The 18,853-nt window shown below is 30.8% G+C and overlaps 1 protein-coding gene across 1 annotated transcript; it reads left to right on the top strand.

Annotated features, from left to right (window-relative positions):
• The first annotated feature begins 2,949 nt into the window (after positions 1–2,949).
• LOC133797430 (3-ketoacyl-CoA synthase 1) lies at positions 2,950–4,988 on the top strand. Its single transcript, XM_062235325.1, has one exon. The coding sequence runs from the start codon at positions 3,216–3,218 to the stop codon at positions 4,806–4,808; it is 1,593 nt and encodes a 530-aa protein (XP_062091309.1). The 5' UTR covers positions 2,950–3,215; the 3' UTR covers positions 4,809–4,988.
• Positions 4,989–18,853: the final 13,865 nt, after the last annotated feature.

Genomic DNA, 18,853 nt, shown 5'->3' with positions numbered 1-18,853 from the left:
ATTTTAGGCAATTTAATTATTCAAAATTTATCGAAAACCTGCCGGAGGCTCGCTATATAATAAACATTATCATGAAAAAAAATTACAGTCAAGAGATCCTTACGCATCCATATGAGACCATATGAGGAACATGTTGTACAAGTAAAGTGAAAAGAATTTCTTATACACAATCTCTCAAAAATATTTAAATATATATTTTTTAATCGTTAGAAAAAAATTGCGCAAGTATATATATATAATGTACTTCTGAGTAAATAATAATTAGCTATTCACAGTGCAAACTTATATACCATTTAATTATTATTTATAAGTCGCAACATAAATTTATTATAGCTAAATATCACTTTTAATCACAAATAAAAATATTTTGCGATTAAAATATAATATTTAATAATAAATTATCATTAAAATACAATTTTAGTTATATTCTTCTCATATAATGATACTGTTTTTTTTTTTGTCCATATAACGATACTGTTTGTTGTTTGTGTCTAGTCACAAACTTTTTAGTCTAATAAAATTATCATAATGATTTTTTTTTTTGTTTTAAAGATCACATGCATCTGAGATTTATTATTAATTAGCGATGTCAATTACAGCGACAATTAAATCTTGATTATGACAGTGATATATATTTGATCCTAAAAGTTCACCATATTTTAACATCACAATTGTTATTATCTCACTGATTCAGTCTTACGTTACTACTTTTATTTTTATATTACAAATAAATGAAAAAAAATGCAATAAATTATTGGAGGAGATGTGCCAAATCCATATATATAACTTTATTTTTTTTAAGGGGAATAATTATATAATTATCATAATAAATGTCATATTGAAAACTTTATCTTACATTAATTAGAGAGTCTCTTAGTTTATAGCATCTATATATTTATATAAAATTAGGCTAGCCAGTGATGATATGACATCCTAAGCTTTAATGTAATTTATTATTATTTATTTTAGTTATAATTTTATCAAAATAATATATTAGATAATATAGGTCTTTAATAAGTTTTTTTGTTTGTAAAAATCTCAAATAGTTTAGTAAACGAGTGTAGGTGTTTTTTATAAGGTTAATTTGATAATATTAATCTCACATGTATTTAATTATGTGGTGCGGTTGATATTGAGTTCGTTGGAAAAAGAAGCTCTTAAAATACTATAATATTAATTTATTTATGATGTATTATGATAAATTTTTTTTACTAATCATATAAGATAAAAGAGAGAAAAAAGAATGAAATTTTAATACTACATTAATTCCTCATATTATTCTTAGAAGAATTAGAAAAAAAGAATATTAGGCTTGAGATTTGATGCGAATTTATTGTTTAACCATCATTAAAAGAACATAAATTTCTTTAAATATATAATTTAAAAAATTTATAAAGATTGCACTTTGTTTGGGCCTGTTTACTAGTTATATATAGCTAAAGTAATTATAAAGAAGCTGCTAGGGCATCTTTAAGCTATAAAAATAGTGTGTTGCTAAATTAAAAAAAATATATAGCTCTAATTATGTTATAAAAATGTTACATTTTTATTTACCTTTTTTACTCTAATTAATGTTTTTTATATTAATTGAAAGTTTTTTAATTTATTTATTATTTTATAATTATTTTCAGTAAAAATTAAATAATTTTGTTCACTTTTAAATTAATTTGTTTCATATGCATCACGGCGCACAATTGAAAAAATTAGGACAAATAAACATTTGTTCACTTTTTGATCCAAATTTAGCACTATAAGTTTTTTTTTTAGGGAAATTAATCTACAAGTAAAATTAAAAAGAAAAAAAATAATGTGCCTTAGTGATAGTACATAATTAATCAATTAATATCTGATTGATTATATTGCTAGCTTCTAGAGATGTAGTTATGATCAGTCTCAATTAAAATTATAAGGTTCAAACTTAATAAATAGATAATGACAAGAAACCTATATCAAAACTGGAGTAAATTTTATATACACTGCTCACGAAAGCTTTTGGCTAAGTTCACACCACCATGAAAATACAAAAATTAAAAATTAAAAATTAAATATATTTATATATATGATGTAAATGCATTCATATGACAATTAATTGAGATTTCTTGATAGTGGCAAGTCAATATGATGCGTGAGAGACTTTCTCTTGTGGAATGGCTCCTAGCCTGGAAACAAGTTATGCATAACATTAGCTGTGCATATATTAGTTAATCTAGTTCAGCTAAAATTGTGATATTTTTGGTAGCAAATTTCTATTAAATATATAAATATATTAATATTTATATTGTTTTGTTAATAAAATTTCTAAGCTCCATAACATTGATATATAACGTGGCCAAAAGTCATACTTTTAACCAGTATTTTTTATACGAGTTTTGGATTTGGATGGTTAGCGGTTACCTTCTTTGACTATTCATTTATTCTTACTTTCTGGCTAGTCACCTGCACCCACCGGCCATTTCTGACATTTAATTCCTTAAAACTCCCTTCTCTCTTAGTTTCCAGTCTATATGTTATGTACTAACAAAATTAACTTGAATAATTACTTTAAAAAACAAAAAAGTAAATTTATGTTGGGTGGTATATTATTCTCTTATTATTATTATTATTGTGAAAAATAAATAATTTAAGATAAAAAGACTCCCATTCCAAATTAAGTATTCTAGAAAGAAAAGAAATCCTACTAATTGGGCCAGTAATTATAAGTCATTTACCCCAAGGCAAAGGGCTACTTATCTATCAACCACAACATAACAAACATTTTTAGGCTAAAAATTCTTGAGTCGAAATATATAGGTGTGTGTTGAGTTGTGATTATGATCTGTGCCCACAACACAACCATTCTGATGGTGGTTGAGCTATCTATACTTCTTGGAACTACTCGCCATTAATTACAAAACTCTTCTCTCTATATATATATTCCAGCTTTTCATTCAAGTTTATAATATATATACATATATATTTATATATAGCTTCACCATTCCTACGGTTTAGCTAGCTAAGCTTCCAACTCTATTTCTCTCTCTCTCAGAGACCTTCCTAATCCAAACTATTCTTAAACGTGTAGGGCTTTGCTTTCATTTTCAGCTTTTGTTGGGTATTTATAGTTGAGCTTCTTATACACTGGAAAAGTACCTTCTTTTATTTCTCTTTATAAATTTAAACACACAATATTATTGTACAATAACAGCTCATTGGGTTGGAAAGAAGAAAAAGTAAGAATGGATAATAGCATAGACATGGATAAGGAGAGATTGACGGCGGAGATGGATTTTACAGACTCGTCGTCGGCCGTCATTAGAATCCGGCGACGGTTGCCGGATTTTTTAAAGTCTGTCAAACTGAAGTACGTCAGACTTGGTTATGGCTACTCATGCAACGCAGCCACTATTCTCATGTCCCTTTTTGTTATTCCTCTCGTAATTTCTTTAATCATTCAAATCACCGGTCTAAATCTAGACCGAATTCCTGAGATATGGACCAATCAAGCGGTTCGGCTCGAAAGCATCGACGCCGCGACCAGACTGGCCGGTTCGGCCGTGCTGCTCTTCCTACTGGCTCTATACTTGACCAGGCGGACCAGACCTGTTTACTTAGTGGACTTCGCGTGTTACAAACCGGGCGATGAGCACAAAATGTCAACTGAGACGTTCTTGAAGAGGTCGGAAGAGAGCGGTTCTTTCACTGATGAAACGCTCCATTACCAGAAGAGAATCTCGACCCGGTCCGGCCTCGGCGACGAGACTTACTTTCCTCGTGGAATTACGTCTAGCCCACCTAATCTCAACATGGAAGAAGCCCGGTTCGAGGCGGAGACCGTCATGTTCGGCGCCTTGGATGCGCTCTTCGCCAAAACAGGGGTCAAACCCAGAGACATCGGAATACTAATAGTCAATTGCAGTTTGTTCAACCCAACACCGTCTTTGTCCGCCATGATTGTCAACCACTACAAGCTCCGCACGGACATTAAGAGCTACAATCTCGGCGGAATGGGCTGTAGTGCCGGCTTAATATCTGTTGACCTTGCTAAAGACTTGCTTAGAGCGAACCCAAATACTTACGCCGTAGTGGTCAGCACCGAGAACATTACCCTCAACTGGTACTTTGGTAACGACCGTTCGATGCTCCTCTGCAACTGTATTTTCCGAATGGGCGGCGCGGCCGTTCTCCTCTCGAACAAGTCCCGGGACAGTGCCCGGTCCAAGTACGTTCTGTCCCACACGGTGCGGACCCACAAAGGAGCCGACGACAGGAACTACAACTGCGTTTTCCAGAGGGAAGACGAAAAAGGATATGTCGGGGTTTCGCTGGCGCGTGAGCTCATGGCGGTAGCCGGAGAGGCGTTGAAGACGAACATCACCACTCTGGGTCCTCTGGTTCTGCCCTTCACCGAACAATTCCTTTTCTTCATGACCCTGATCAGGAAAAAGCTATTTAACTCCAAGGTGAAGCCTTACATACCGGATTTCAAGCTGGCTTTCGAGCATTTCTGCATTCACGCCGGCGGGAGGGCCGTACTGGACGAGTTGCAAAAGAACATGCAACTCAGTGACTGGCACATGGAACCATCGAGGATGACACTCCACCGGTTCGGGAACACGTCGAGTAGCTCGCTCTGGTACGAGCTGGCCTACACTGAGGCAAAGGGTCGGGTCTCAAGGGGTGATCGGGTCTGGCAAATCGCTTTCGGGTCGGGTTTTAAGTGTAACAGTGCGGTTTGGAAGGCCCTCAGGGCCATTCCCGGTGGACAAAGTACTGGGAATCCCTGGAGTGACTCGATTGACCGGTACCCTGTTAAAGTGGTTACTGGTTAGGGATGTCCACGTGGCCAAACGTAAGTGGTCCAGGGATACCCAGGAGTGAAATATTACTATTTAATTTAGTGGCCGTTTGTTTAGAATCCGTAAATTACTATTTTACAATTAATGGATCTATTACTTTGTCTTTGCTAGACTATATATATATATATATCACAATGTATTTTCATTTTTATTTATTTTGTGCCAATTTGTCACTACTCTCATATTACTTCACATATTTTCTTTCCTCAAAATTCCATCAGAAACGGTTACTATATATAAATATTAGAGTTGAAGTCACATGAATATATATATATACAGTATATATTTATATACAACATCCTCAGCCATACTATATAAATGTGGCTATAACTATTCTTGCTCTAGTTGTTCAAAAGCCTTTAAAAAAAATCCATTGTATACTAATTATGTACTAGATGTGCTAATAACGTGTTTCAAGATGTATTATATTTTATCACCTAATAACTATAATATGGTTGTAAAATATATATATTTAAAAGAATTAATTAATTAACATGGAAGTGGGGAAAGAAAAAAATAGACATGTGAGAAGCACCATAATATATAAGAATTAAGAAATAAATAAACTATTATATATGTTTGTATCATCAATTGCAGCTCATATATATATATTATTGTTATTAATGTATGCTGAAGTGTACTTTTGATAAATATGATAATAACGCTAAAAAAGAGAAAAATAATTCAAAAGAAGTTGGAAGGTTATCTGAAAAATCGAAAAATAATTCAATTGTATTATTTCTGGTGTTATACTATTTGTTATTGTCTTTTGATGTGTTGTTATTTTTCAATAAATGCTTAACACAATCTTCTTATATCAGGATTGAGATAGGTTTGCAATTTGAGCTTTATATGTATAAGAATTTTTTAATGGGGCCTTCACTTTAAGTCTTACCGGTAAGATTTTCAGTGTTTTTCAATCCGTGAATAGTTTTCGACGCGATTTTTTTTTATAACCGTGTATATTGTAACTATATAGAGCATCCTGCAAATTTTCAGAAAATTCTGAATAATTTACAGTACCGAAAACTAGGTTCAAGCATGTTGTTTTCCACGCGCATAAAAAAAATTAGTCATGCGTGCAACAACATGTTTGAACCTAGTTTTCGGTGCTGTAAACTATTCGGAATTTTCTGAAAATTTGCAGGATATTCTAAGAGCTACAATATACACAGTCATAAAAAATAATCGTGCTGAAAACTGTTCACGAGTTGTGAACACTGAGAGCCCCACTAGTAGGGCTTAAAGTGAAACCTTATAGAAAATTTCCGATAGATATATATATATATATACATATGTACAGTATTCTACCTATCCTAATAAGGCCTTATTTTATTATCTGATTATTTTATGCGATGGTATTTGTTTTTGAATGAACGCTGGTTTTGAGTATTACTCCTAAAATTACACAAACAATATAAATACTTGATTTTTAGTTTTAATATTGGATCACACAAATTTCAATTCATAATTAGTTATATATCATTTCAATTCATAGTTAGTTATATATCACTTAAAATACTACTATTCTTAAAGAAAGTAAAATGAATAAAATGTATTTTAGTCAAATAATAATGATTAATTAATCAGGGACAGTTTTGTGGAGCTTCCAAATAGTTGGGAATTTGTGGCACTGATGGGATGGTTATTACTTGTTACAGCCATCCAGGACCACATTTCATCACATCGTTGGCTTAGAGTTGTTAATGCTAATAGAAGAAGAATGGGTGAATTTTGTTGAGGATATTGGTCCGGAACCATGTGTTCACGTAGCTGATTAATATCGGATTTCGTATTAGACACCTTAAAACAACTTTAATATTCTATATTATAAGAGACAATGTTGCATTACCACTGGAGAGCACATACGCAATATTAATATTGAAGGTTGTCTCTGTCAGATAACAATATTTTTTTTATATATATAAAATTATATATAATGTTCAAATTTAACAATCATATTTTTATACATAACCCTTTAAGTTTTTCAAAATTCATTCATTCTCCATATATTAACCCTCAAAATCCAAATTTTTAATATTCTCAATTCAATCAAAATTTTCAAAATTCTCCATCTACTAATCTTTAAAATCCAAATTTTCAATATTCTCAATTTATCCAAAAAATTTCAAATTCTCAAAATTATCTCATGTTCTCTTACCATTTCCAAATTTTGGAAATCATTCTAATTAGTATTTTTTTTAATTAATTTAGATTAATGAATTATGATTATGTCATTTTATGAGCTACTTTTAAATTCCGTCTAACTTAAATTTCATGTAATATTTATTTATATTAATATATGAATTTAAAAAATTTAGTGTAATAATATTTATAATTACAAAATAATATATTAAATAATAATACATCACTACAAAAACAAGCTTTTATAACACTTTTTTTAGGGCACTCACCTAGATGGAAGCCCTAAAAATAGCTGTTGGACTTTTTAGGACTAGAATTTCTTTTAGAGCTCACGGAGCGAGCCCTAAAAACTACGTGTGTCCTAAAAGTTTGATTTTTTTTAACAAACACCTCATGGACTTTTTAGAACACTCATTGCAAGTCCTTAAAGAATATTTTTAGGACACGCGATGCAAGCCCTAAAATCTTATGTGTGTCCTAAAAGTTTGAATTTTAAAAAATCACAAATTCCCTCCAATCACTCAATGATATAAAAAAAAAAAACACAAAAATCACTCAGATCACTATCTCTCTTTCCTCGACTCTCTCTCTCCCGAAGCTCCTTCCCTCTCTCTCTAGCTCGTCTCTGCCAAGGCCAAACGGCTGCCTTGCCGTCGCTGCCCGTTGTCACACGTCGCCCCCCTCAACCCTCAACCCCCGAAGCTTAGCCCCTCACGCGTGGCCTAAGGCCCTCAAACGGCTTGTCGAAGTTTCAACGATTTTGGGTTTTCCCAAACTTTTTGACCACTTTCCGACCACCTCAAGCCACCACAAGATGAACCACCACCACCACCATATTTCTTGCATCCTGGGCTTCAAAACCCACTAAAGAATCAGACCCAATGGGCACCATGGAGTGGTGGCGCCGCCACTTATTCCGACCATTCTTTTAGGGCTTGCGTCAATTCTGCGAGCCCTAAAACATTTTTAGTCCTAAAAAATCTCAGTTTTTAAGGCTCTTAAATAAATGACTCGTACCACGCGAGTCGTAAAAACTCTTTTAGAACTCGCTACTTTTATAGTGACTAAGCATTGGAATATTTTTATGGAAAATGTTGACAAAAGTGATGTGGATAAGAGATAAAATAAAAAAAAAGGTATATTTTGGGAAGACTTTGACATTTTAGGAAACCCATGGGTAGCCACCATTAGAATTGCTCTTAAGCTATTATACATTCAACCATTTCGGTATCTCGTAGTTTGTCTTAGTACTAATTTAGTACCCTATTTTTTAATTAATATCATTTTGATACCTTGTTGTTTGTCTTAATACCAATTGTACACTTTATTATTTTAATTAATAACATTGTAGTACTTTGTTGTTTGTTTTAATACTAATATGATATATAAATTAATTTAAAATTATATTTTTCCACATATTTTGATAGAAATATATATTTTTTATTATGAATAAATAGCCTTAATATATTTAATTACGATTCTTTAAGATATAAATATATATTTTAGGGATACTTTCATTAATACATTTATCAAATAATTTTATTTCATTTATACGGTAATTAAAAATTTATTTTATAAATTGTTACACCCAGATTTCGAGCCATGAGAACTGTGACCTCAAAAGCTGGATTCATAATGAATGAACTCGTAAAGTCTGGAATATGTCCGAAATCTAAGCATCGAGCCTGCGAAGCATAGACGACTTCGAAGATGATAGCCTCGAAATCTTCACAAGCTCGAAAGATAGGCCCTGAAGTACATCTGTTCTCGGGATGGCCTCGGATCAAGGCTCTGAGCCTGACGCGCGTATGAGCTCGAAGTCATGTGGCATCGGGAAGATGCTATAGCTCGAAAGTCAATAAGAAACCTGGGTAAATAGGGCCTTGGTGATACATGATAATAACTTTGAATATCCTAATGAGTCATCTATAAGAGACGCGGTCTACATTGATTACTATAAATCCCCTACAATCAAGGGATATTATTTGTTCAGTTATACGCTCTCTGATCTTCAGGGGACGTTTCCTTGTATATCGGATTGCAAGCATTTAATGCTATTTAATTTATTTGCATATACAGAATAACTTCTCAAAGTATGTGGGATAGTATTCTGAAATCTTCTCTATAAATAGAGAGGTCATACACCATTGTAAATGACCGAATTTTTGTGATCTTGAGGGAAAACTCTGGAGAATTCATCCTTGGAGAATTTTCAGAGATCATCTCAAGTTTAATAACAAAGACTCGTAGACTAGGTAGATTTAACTGCTGAACCACGTAAAAATCTCGTTTGTATTATCGTATTTTTATTGGCCATTACTGATTATTGTTTTCGTGCTCTTCTTTCACTGTTGACGAAAAACGGCGTCAACATAAATATATAACTTAAAGTTTTTTTTTCTAAAATTACGGTTTGCACTAGACAATTCATCAGAGAAAATTACAATGTCAAGCCACAAAAAATCTCATTAGTCTGTCACTATTCATTAAATAATATACATGTAAATATTCTCTCTTTCTCTCCATTAAGAAACTTCATGACATACATATCAGATCTTATCATTATGTATATATATATATATAATATATATATATTTATATGATTCACATATAGTTTTTGGTACTGTGTGCTACAACTACGTGAATCATTCCAGATTTATTTGACATTAGCATTCAAATATAAGCTTAAATTTATACAAACATCATTTTGTTATAATTTAGTATATCTTGAATATTATTTCATCTAGTTAGCTAAAATATTAAAAATATAAAACCATAAAATAATAAACATTAGCTAATATTATTTTACGTTGCTTTAGTTGCAAATAAGATTTTTTATATTGTGTTAGTTTTATATTACGTTGCTTAAAATTTGTATGAGTTTTTTTTAGTTGTTGGACTAGCCATGTGTTGCTTTAGGTTGCATGTGGTTGCATTCGTAATTCATTTGGATAACTCACATTATGAGTTGCACTTAGACTAGCCATGTGTTGCTTTAGGTTGCATTCGTAATTCATATGGATAACTCACATTAGGAGTTGCAGTGGGTTGCACTTGGACTAGCCATGTGTTGCTTTAGGTTGCATGTGGTTGCATTCGTAATTCATTTGGATAACTCACATTAGGAGTTGCACTTGGACTAGCCATGTGTTGCTTTAGGTTGCATGTGATTGCATTCATAATTCATATGGATAACTCACATTAGGAGTTGCAGTGGGTTGCACTTGGACTAGCCATGTGTTGCTTTAGGTTGCATTCGTAATTCATTTGGATAACTCACATTAGGAGTTGCACTTGGACTAGCCATGTGTTGCTTTAGGTTGCATTCATAATTCATATGGATAACTCACATTAGGAGTTGCAGTGGGTTGCACTTGGACTAGCCATGTGTTGCTTTAGGTTGCATGTGGTTGCATTCGTAATTCATTTGGATAACTCACATTAGGAGTTGCAGTGGGTTGCACTTGGACTAGTCATGTGTTGCTTTAGGTTTCATGTGGTTGCATTCGTAATTCATATGGATAACTCACATTAGGAGTTGCAGTGAGTTGCAGTGGGTTGCACTTGGACTAGCCATATGTTGCTTTAGATTGCATGTGGTTGCATTCGTAATTCATTAAGATAACTCACATTAGGAGTTGCACTTGGACTAGCCATGTGTTGCTTTAGTTTGCATGTGGTTGCATTCGTAATTCATATGGATAACTCACATTAGGAGTTGCAGTGGGTTGCACTTGGACTAGCCATGTGTTGCTTTAGGTTGCATGTGGTTGCATTCGTAATTTATTTGGATAACTCACATTAGGAGTTAAACTTGGACTAGCTATGTGTTGCTTTAGGTTGCATTCGTAATTCATATGGACAACTCACATTAGGAGTTACAGTGGGTTGCACTTGGACTAGCCATGTGTTGCTTTAGGTTGCATGTGGTTGCATTCGTAATTCATTTGGATAACTCACATTAGGAGTTGCACTTGGACTAGCCAACGCCTAAGTAAAATGTGTGTTTGTGTTAGTGGGGCAGTGACGCAAACGCCTAAGTAAAATGTGTGTTTGCGTCAGTGCCCCATCGACGCAAACCTTCCATTACTGTCAGTAGGCACTGATGCTAACGCCTAGATTTAATTAAGGCCTTCGCCCCCGATAGCCCATTTGCCCTAAAAACTGCAATTACATTTTTTGCTTGAAAACTCTCCAAATCAGCGGTGGCTTCGACCTATTTTGGTAAGTTTTTTTTTTTTTTTTGCCAAAAATTAAGATTTCATGAATGCATCACAAATGCATCGTTAGACATCAATAAGCATCATTTTTTGGCCTAAAATTTATATGTTTTCAATCAATCATCGCATATGCATCGCTACGCTTTGATTTTTTTTTTTCCTAAAAACCATGTTTTCAAGACACCATTGTGTATACATCGTTAGGCATTGTTTTTGAGCTAAAAATCATGTTTTCAAGCCATCATCGCAACTATATCGCATATGCATCGTTAGACATCATTTTTCCTTCCAAAAACCATGTTTTCAAGATACCATCGCAACTGCATTGTGTATGCATCGTTAGGCATAGTTTTTGGCCTAAAACCCATGTTTTCAAGGCACCATTGCATATGCAACATTATACATCATTTTTGGCCTAAAAACCATGTTTTCAAGGAACCATGGCAACTGCATTGACAAACATCGTTGGGCATCATTTTTGGCCTAAAACCATGTTTTCAAGGCATCATCGCAAATGCATCACATATGCATCGTAAATGCATTGTTAAACATCGCGTAGGCATTGTTAAGCATCGTTTTTTTTTTTTGTCAAAATCTTGTTTTCAAGGCACCATCGCAAATGCATCATTAAGCATCATAAATGCACCGCTAGACATTATTTTTCTGCAACTTTTAGAGGCTTATATTTGGAAAAAAGTGCAAACAAAACAAAAAAATCTTATACATAAGTGTTCGAAATCCATATATTAGTGTCTTAAAGGCAATCTCTTCTTGGGTTTAAGTTTTGGATTGAATTTTTCATCATTAAAATAAATAAAAAATGAAGAAAGAGCTTCATTGTGGTACTTCAGTGATGGTAGGTTGTGGCGAAGACAATGGTGAGGATGATGCTAATGGTGGTGCCAGCGTGGGGAAGTGGTGTTGTTCCGCCTTGGGAAGATGATGGTGGTGCCATCGATCTTAGTAGAGAGAGGGTTAGAGTTAGAGAGAGAGAGAGAGAGAGAGAGAGAAAGAGGTGAGATGGTTATGAAAATGACAATATAGTCTAAATTTTATAAAATGTCGTACTTTTGATATGAGCGTTAATTTGGGCATAAATTTTAATTAAAGTATATTGACTTGCATAGTATATGAAATTTTCCTATAGATTTGGGGTATGATGAAGAAAACATAGATTTTAAGAAAATATATATTTTTTTGTAAGAATTTAAAAAAAAAAAAAATTAAAATAACCTTGTTTTTTAGTTGAGGAATTATTTTGACTCATTGAGGTATAGTTAAGTCTTAATCAAATTTTCCACTTCGAATAAATATCCTTGATCGGATTTAATGGGCAGAAGCCTCGTAAACATGCAACTTGATTGGGACTTGTAACCAAGATTTGTCCCTTATTAAATTGTGATTGGAGAAATGATAAATATATTCATATAGTAAACTCTTGACCAGTACCGAAATATTCATTTCGGTACCAACCGTTAAGTCTAACTTTTGATCAGTAAATAGTTACATATCAACTAAAAATTGGTCAAAGTTTTAGTACTTTTATCATCAAAATAACAAAGTTTTGGTATTTATTTGTAAGTTTACACAAAATTTAAGTATTTTAGCAGTAAATAAACACAAAATTTGGATATTCTAGCCACATTTTATTTATTTATTTTAGAAGACAAAAATAAGTTTAGGATTTAATATTAATTTTTATTTAATATTATTAATTTATTTTTTTATTTTAGTTAAACTAGATTTTAAATATTTTTTTTCATTTTAAAAATATATTTTTAATTTATACTACAACCAGCATTGTTGGATGTCGCATTTTGAGCATAATAAAAAATCATTTATTTTTATTTTGGTTTTTACATTTTTCAAATCCTAGAATAATTTTTAAATTAAAATATAGTTTAAAATATAAAAAAAAAACTATATGCTAATTGATTTTTAAAATTAAAAAATGTAATAGAAATCTATTTTAATTAAAATAGAAAATAAATCTGTATTAAAAATAAAAATAAAATTAAATCCTTAAACTTACTTTTGTCTTCTAAAAATTAAATAAGAGAAATTTGTGTTTAAAGTACGTAAACTTTGTGTTAAATACCAAAACTTTGTTTATTTTGGTGGGAAAGTACCAAAACGTGGACCAATCTTTAGTCGACATGTGGCTATTAACTAGTCAAAAGTCAAACTTAACGGTTGGTACCAAAATGCAAGAAAAAATAATATTTTGATACTTTCACTACAAAATTTTTTTTGGTACTAAAGTGAAAATTTTAATACTTTAGTTGCAAATATCCGAAATTATAATGAATACTGTAAAAAAACAATATTGGGTCATAAGAAAGATAATCTATAGTTAATTTAAATTTATTAAAATTAATATAAAAAAATTTACCTCACTTTATAGTGTTATATATTTATATGGCTTGGTTAATGTATTGGCCCCAATGAGAGGCTTTAATTATTATTTGGAACTTCGTTTTCAAATATCGCGGATACAAATGGCTGTGTTCATAAGAAAAACAGTCTATAGTTAATTTGCATTTATTAAAATTAATTTCTCATCTTCTAACCTCTACTTCCCCACTTATTCTTCAGCCTAATTTACTCTTTGATTGTTATTACTGGTGATTATTTTCAATGATTCTCAAAATTATTACATACGTGGCCCAACCTATATATAAAATAGATGATTACTGTTAACTATTTATATCACAAGTGATCACAAAAGACAAATCATATAAATATAAATATATGAAGTATCTTGTTGCACAGTCATCTCATTAAAAAAATAATAATAAGATTTTCCTAATACTATACTCGTTTGATTCAACTCAACTTATTATTTATGAGTTTTGTTATGCACAACTTCACACATGAAGTGACACCTTATGGTTGGTTAGCGATAACTCATAATACTTATTAAATTCAAATATGTAAGACTTGATATTAGATTGCACCAATAACACATCTTTATGGTGTTAGTCCCTTAGCATTTCTCATTATTTATGGAGTTCAATTGAATTGGAATCAAATTATTCGACTACCATATATTATGAAAATAATTGTAATAAAAAAAATTATCTTTTTGGGAACTATAAACCTACATTAAATTTTAGATTATTATTTTAACCATCTAGAATACCTGGGTTAACATCCCTTTTAATATATATATATATATATATTTATATATATTGGGTTAATTAACATAATTGTAAAGCTAGTGAATTGTTTGTTTTAGAGATTGGACATTAATGTGGAGTAATCTTTTAAAAATATCCAAAAAAAGGACTGAATTGTTCCATTCCTTGTTTCTTGTCCAGCTAACAAAGAAGCCTGTGAGTTTGTTAGAAAGTGATACCGAAAAGAGAAGGTAAATATAACTATAACATAGAAGAAGTCGGAGAAAAGTGGCTTGGCTAGTCTCTAATTCTCTCTATATTGTCTTATTCTTCTATGTTTGGTAGAAATGAAGGAGAGTAGAACAAATCGAGAGTTTAGGAATAATGGAGAATCGATGGATGGAGATGATTGATATTCATTACGTTGTTTGGTATTATGATTGAAATTGGAAGGAAAAAGAGAAAATTAATTAATAAAATTACAATATTATCTTTTTTTAATATAAATATTGATTACTTTTTAAAGGATATTATGGTATTTAATATATGTTATTTTACTTTTTTCTTCAATCCTTCCTAAAATAGAGGGATTGGATTTTTAAGGTAAGGAGAGAGATTTGGGCTAAGTATATTTTAAGTTGTTTTTAGCATTTAGAATTTAAATAAATACTTTTGAAAATATTTGAGTAAAAAATAAATGGCACTTCTTTAGTCCCTCACTTCATTTTGAGGGACTAAGTTCATCACAAATTATTAACCCTTGGATAATTGAAGATTCTCTTTTAATGGTGAGATGAATATTTTTGTATGAAAAAACATCAATATACTTTTTTACTCTTAGCAACTTGTTACCTGTTACTTTTATTTCCAAAATGTAACTTTCTCTTCAAAAGTTGTTATACCTCTCTCTCTCTCTCTCTATATATATATATATATTAGACTTACCCAAATATTTAACCAACTTATTGTTTTCTATCTAAAGTTGGGTACTAAAGAATTATAGAAACACTTAAAAGCAGTGTAGTTACATGTAAATATATAACATATTTTTGTATAAATCTGTAAAAAATAAATTTGATATGTTTCTTCTTGATTTGCTTATGCTACGTATTTAGAGTTCAAGAAATTTTTTATTTTTTTATTTTTCATAAATGTATATCTTGTTTTATTTTGTTTATTTTTTGTATGACAAATTTGTATTTAATAACTTTGTTTATATTTTTAATTGAATATGTTAAGATATAATATAATTTTACTATATTTCTATAGTACTTAAATTCATGATTTTGTAATTATTTGAAATACATAAATTTATTTAATATAAGTTAGGAGTGTGTGCACTGAATTAGATAATTAGGAAAGAAAAACAATTTCTTACGTTTAAATATTTAATAAATATATTTTGCTAATGATTTCTAAATATAAGGTTTACATCCAAAAATAATCTTGAATAAAAATAAATAATGTATGTATTTAATAATCATACCACTAATTTAAGTAACACTAAAATAAATAAATAAATTTATTTTACCTTTTGTTGATCAAGATTATTAATCGTAGTACTAAAATATTAAATAGTTTTTTTTATGGTCCAACAGTAACTTTATCACTACTCGAACACCAATTTTATAGTTCATCACGATCTTGCATAAAATGGCTATATTAGAGACAAAAATAATTGTACCAATAAAATCTCGAAAATGTTAACTTTTAAGGGTCAACAGGTGAAATTTGTCACTAATCGAATATCAATTTGCTATTTTTTCATGATACCAAATAAAATAGACACATTACATTACTACAAAATTGACGCGGGATGACAATTGTTCAAAACTTGACAATTGGAAAATTAATTGGGTCCTACTATAATTTTGTAAATTCAAAGCTTAGATTACACAACCGTGATTGTGGATGTTCTACTATAACACATATTCGTACAATCGACACATCCCAATTACTTGACTCCATCTTCCATGCAATCAATAACAAATAATTAATTTCCTCGTCAACTAAGCCGCCAATGTGGTTTGCAATTTAAATCTATGTACTTCACCGTACAAGTCAAATGAAGTTACAAAAGTATAGTATGAATGATTCATCAATTGATCATCTTTTTATATTGTATGAGATTACATTTTTAGTCTCCATTTATGATAGAAATATTTTAATCACATTTTTTTTAACGAAGTAGTGACTCCTAATCGAGCAACCATACAAATATTATAACTTAAATATGGTACGTTTAGTGGTATTATTATTATTATACTCTAATTGTGTTACACATCAGGAGATTATAAAATAACTTATGCAAAGGGAAAATCTTACATACCAAATACCAAATACCATATAATGGCCAAAATTCATTATAAATTAACTATACAACCTAAAGCTACATAATCAATGGTAATTCATTCTTCTAACCATTAAACAAGTCAAACAAAACTGAGATATTCACTAAGACAATTCATTTGTTACTCACAAAAAAACAAACAATAATTATTTTCGGTTTTTTTACTTTCAGCTATTATGTTATTACTAATCACTCTATTTAATATTACTTACTGACATCAAAATGTTACTTATATGCAGATGAGTTACTGTAAATTCATTACTTTTACATGCAACATTATTCATGACTACTCCTTTAAAAATTACTAAGTGACCCTTAAACATTACTTTCCCAATTTCGTAAATATGTTTGAACACAATACTAATTTTACCTTATTGCCCTCCACTGTAGACTTTTTTTACCTGCAAATTACTATTTTGCCCATACTTTTCAGACCATGATTCAATTTTTTTTTACAACCGGTTTACATCACCGGCTCATCAAGTAAAATCATGTAATAATAAAAACACCAAATAATTCAATAGCTTGACACTTGACAATTTTTTTGGGTCCCACTTGTTGGACTAAGTCCGGTGAGGGACTTAAGCACTTGCCAAAAATAAAAGCTAGTATTTCTAACTTTTTTAAAAAAATCATTTTTGAGAATATACTTTCTAAATTAGTATAATTGTTATTATTCCTAATTTACTTATAAAAGATTATTTTTTACTGATATCCAAACACTTCAAAAAGAACTTTTCAATAAATTTTTTTTTATATAATAATCATTCAAACATAAAAAAATAAGTATGCTTTTAGTTATCCTTCCACCCTGCCTCTCTATCTCTCATTTTTCTTCATTTTTCTCTCTTGCCAAACAAGTGATTCAACTTCTTCCATCACCATCCCTCTCCATGCACCCGTCTCTTCTCCCTACCAAACATAGTATAGGGCTTACGAGGCAAAAGAGACAAATAAGATGTAGCCCCCTCTCCATGCACCTATCTCTCCTCCATACCAAACATAGTATTAGACTTATTAGGCAAGAAAGACAAAATAAGATGTAGAAGCTAGCTAAGCTAAAACCAAACCCAACAATTTGGTATGTTTATGGCATCTGCTAAAAACTCTCACCTGGTTTCCTTACAATTCTAAACGATCGAAGCAACGGAAAGTTTTCTCTAAGGAATATTTGGTATAAAAATAGAGAGAAGAACTCCTGAAAGGATATCAAAATCTTCTTCATTTTCATTTATTTTGTTAAAAAAAAATTTAATTTATACAATTATTATTTTATCCATAGTTGTTACTTTATATGATAAAATATTAAAATTAATTTGATCAATAAATGTCCACGTAGTGAGGTTTTTTTAGGAGAAACGCAGTGATAGCTTCGCATCGCTGGATCCATTTAAACTACAACCTTCTTATAGATTTAATATATTAATGCTATAATTATGCAAATTTTGTGGAGAAGATCCATCATTATAGATTTTCTTCCAACCCAGTGCAATACGTTATGCAATCTGTTTATTTTGTTATATTATATGACCCTTAGTAAAATTAAATTTAAGGGCTTTAATTTTAAAACATGTTAAATAATTGTAATTAATTTTTATTTAAAATTTAAAAAATTGAAAGATCTTATACGTAGCCTAGGTACATAGTAACGTAGTTCACCTTGATTCAAAACCGGTCCCACTTTGTCTTAATACAATTTATAAAGCACTACATGCTTGAGGAAATTAATTTTTAACTGAACTTCACAGTTTCTCAACAATGTCTTCATTTCTTCAAAACTTAGCATAACAATAATGTTGGGGGAGGCGTGGAAATTTTGCGCAAAAATTGTATAAATTTGTGATTTTATTTTATTTGATTTATTATATTTTGTGAAAAAAGAGTGAAAATATGAATATACTCATAGGAGAATTTTATAGTAGGGGTGTCAGTTTAGCCTCTATCGGTAGGAGTGTTTCTGTTTCTGACATGTAGAAAAATTATATCTCAATTGTTTTCTATATAACATTGTACTTTGTAGTTATAGCAAGCATCACACTAGTTTTTGGGAAATTCTGAATAATTTATGATGCTTAAAATATGATTCAAACAATCAATTGCACATGTATTTTTTTTATATGTATGCAACTAATAATTTTGAACTCTAGTTTTCCGCATTGTAAAGTATTAAAAAAAATTGAAAAT

This window comes from Humulus lupulus, chromosome 8 (genome assembly GCF_963169125.1).
Source record: "Humulus lupulus chromosome 8, drHumLupu1.1, whole genome shotgun sequence".
NCBI lineage: Eukaryota > Viridiplantae > Streptophyta > Magnoliopsida > Rosales > Cannabaceae > Humulus > Humulus lupulus.
This window is presented reverse-complemented; position numbering and strand designations above follow the sequence as displayed.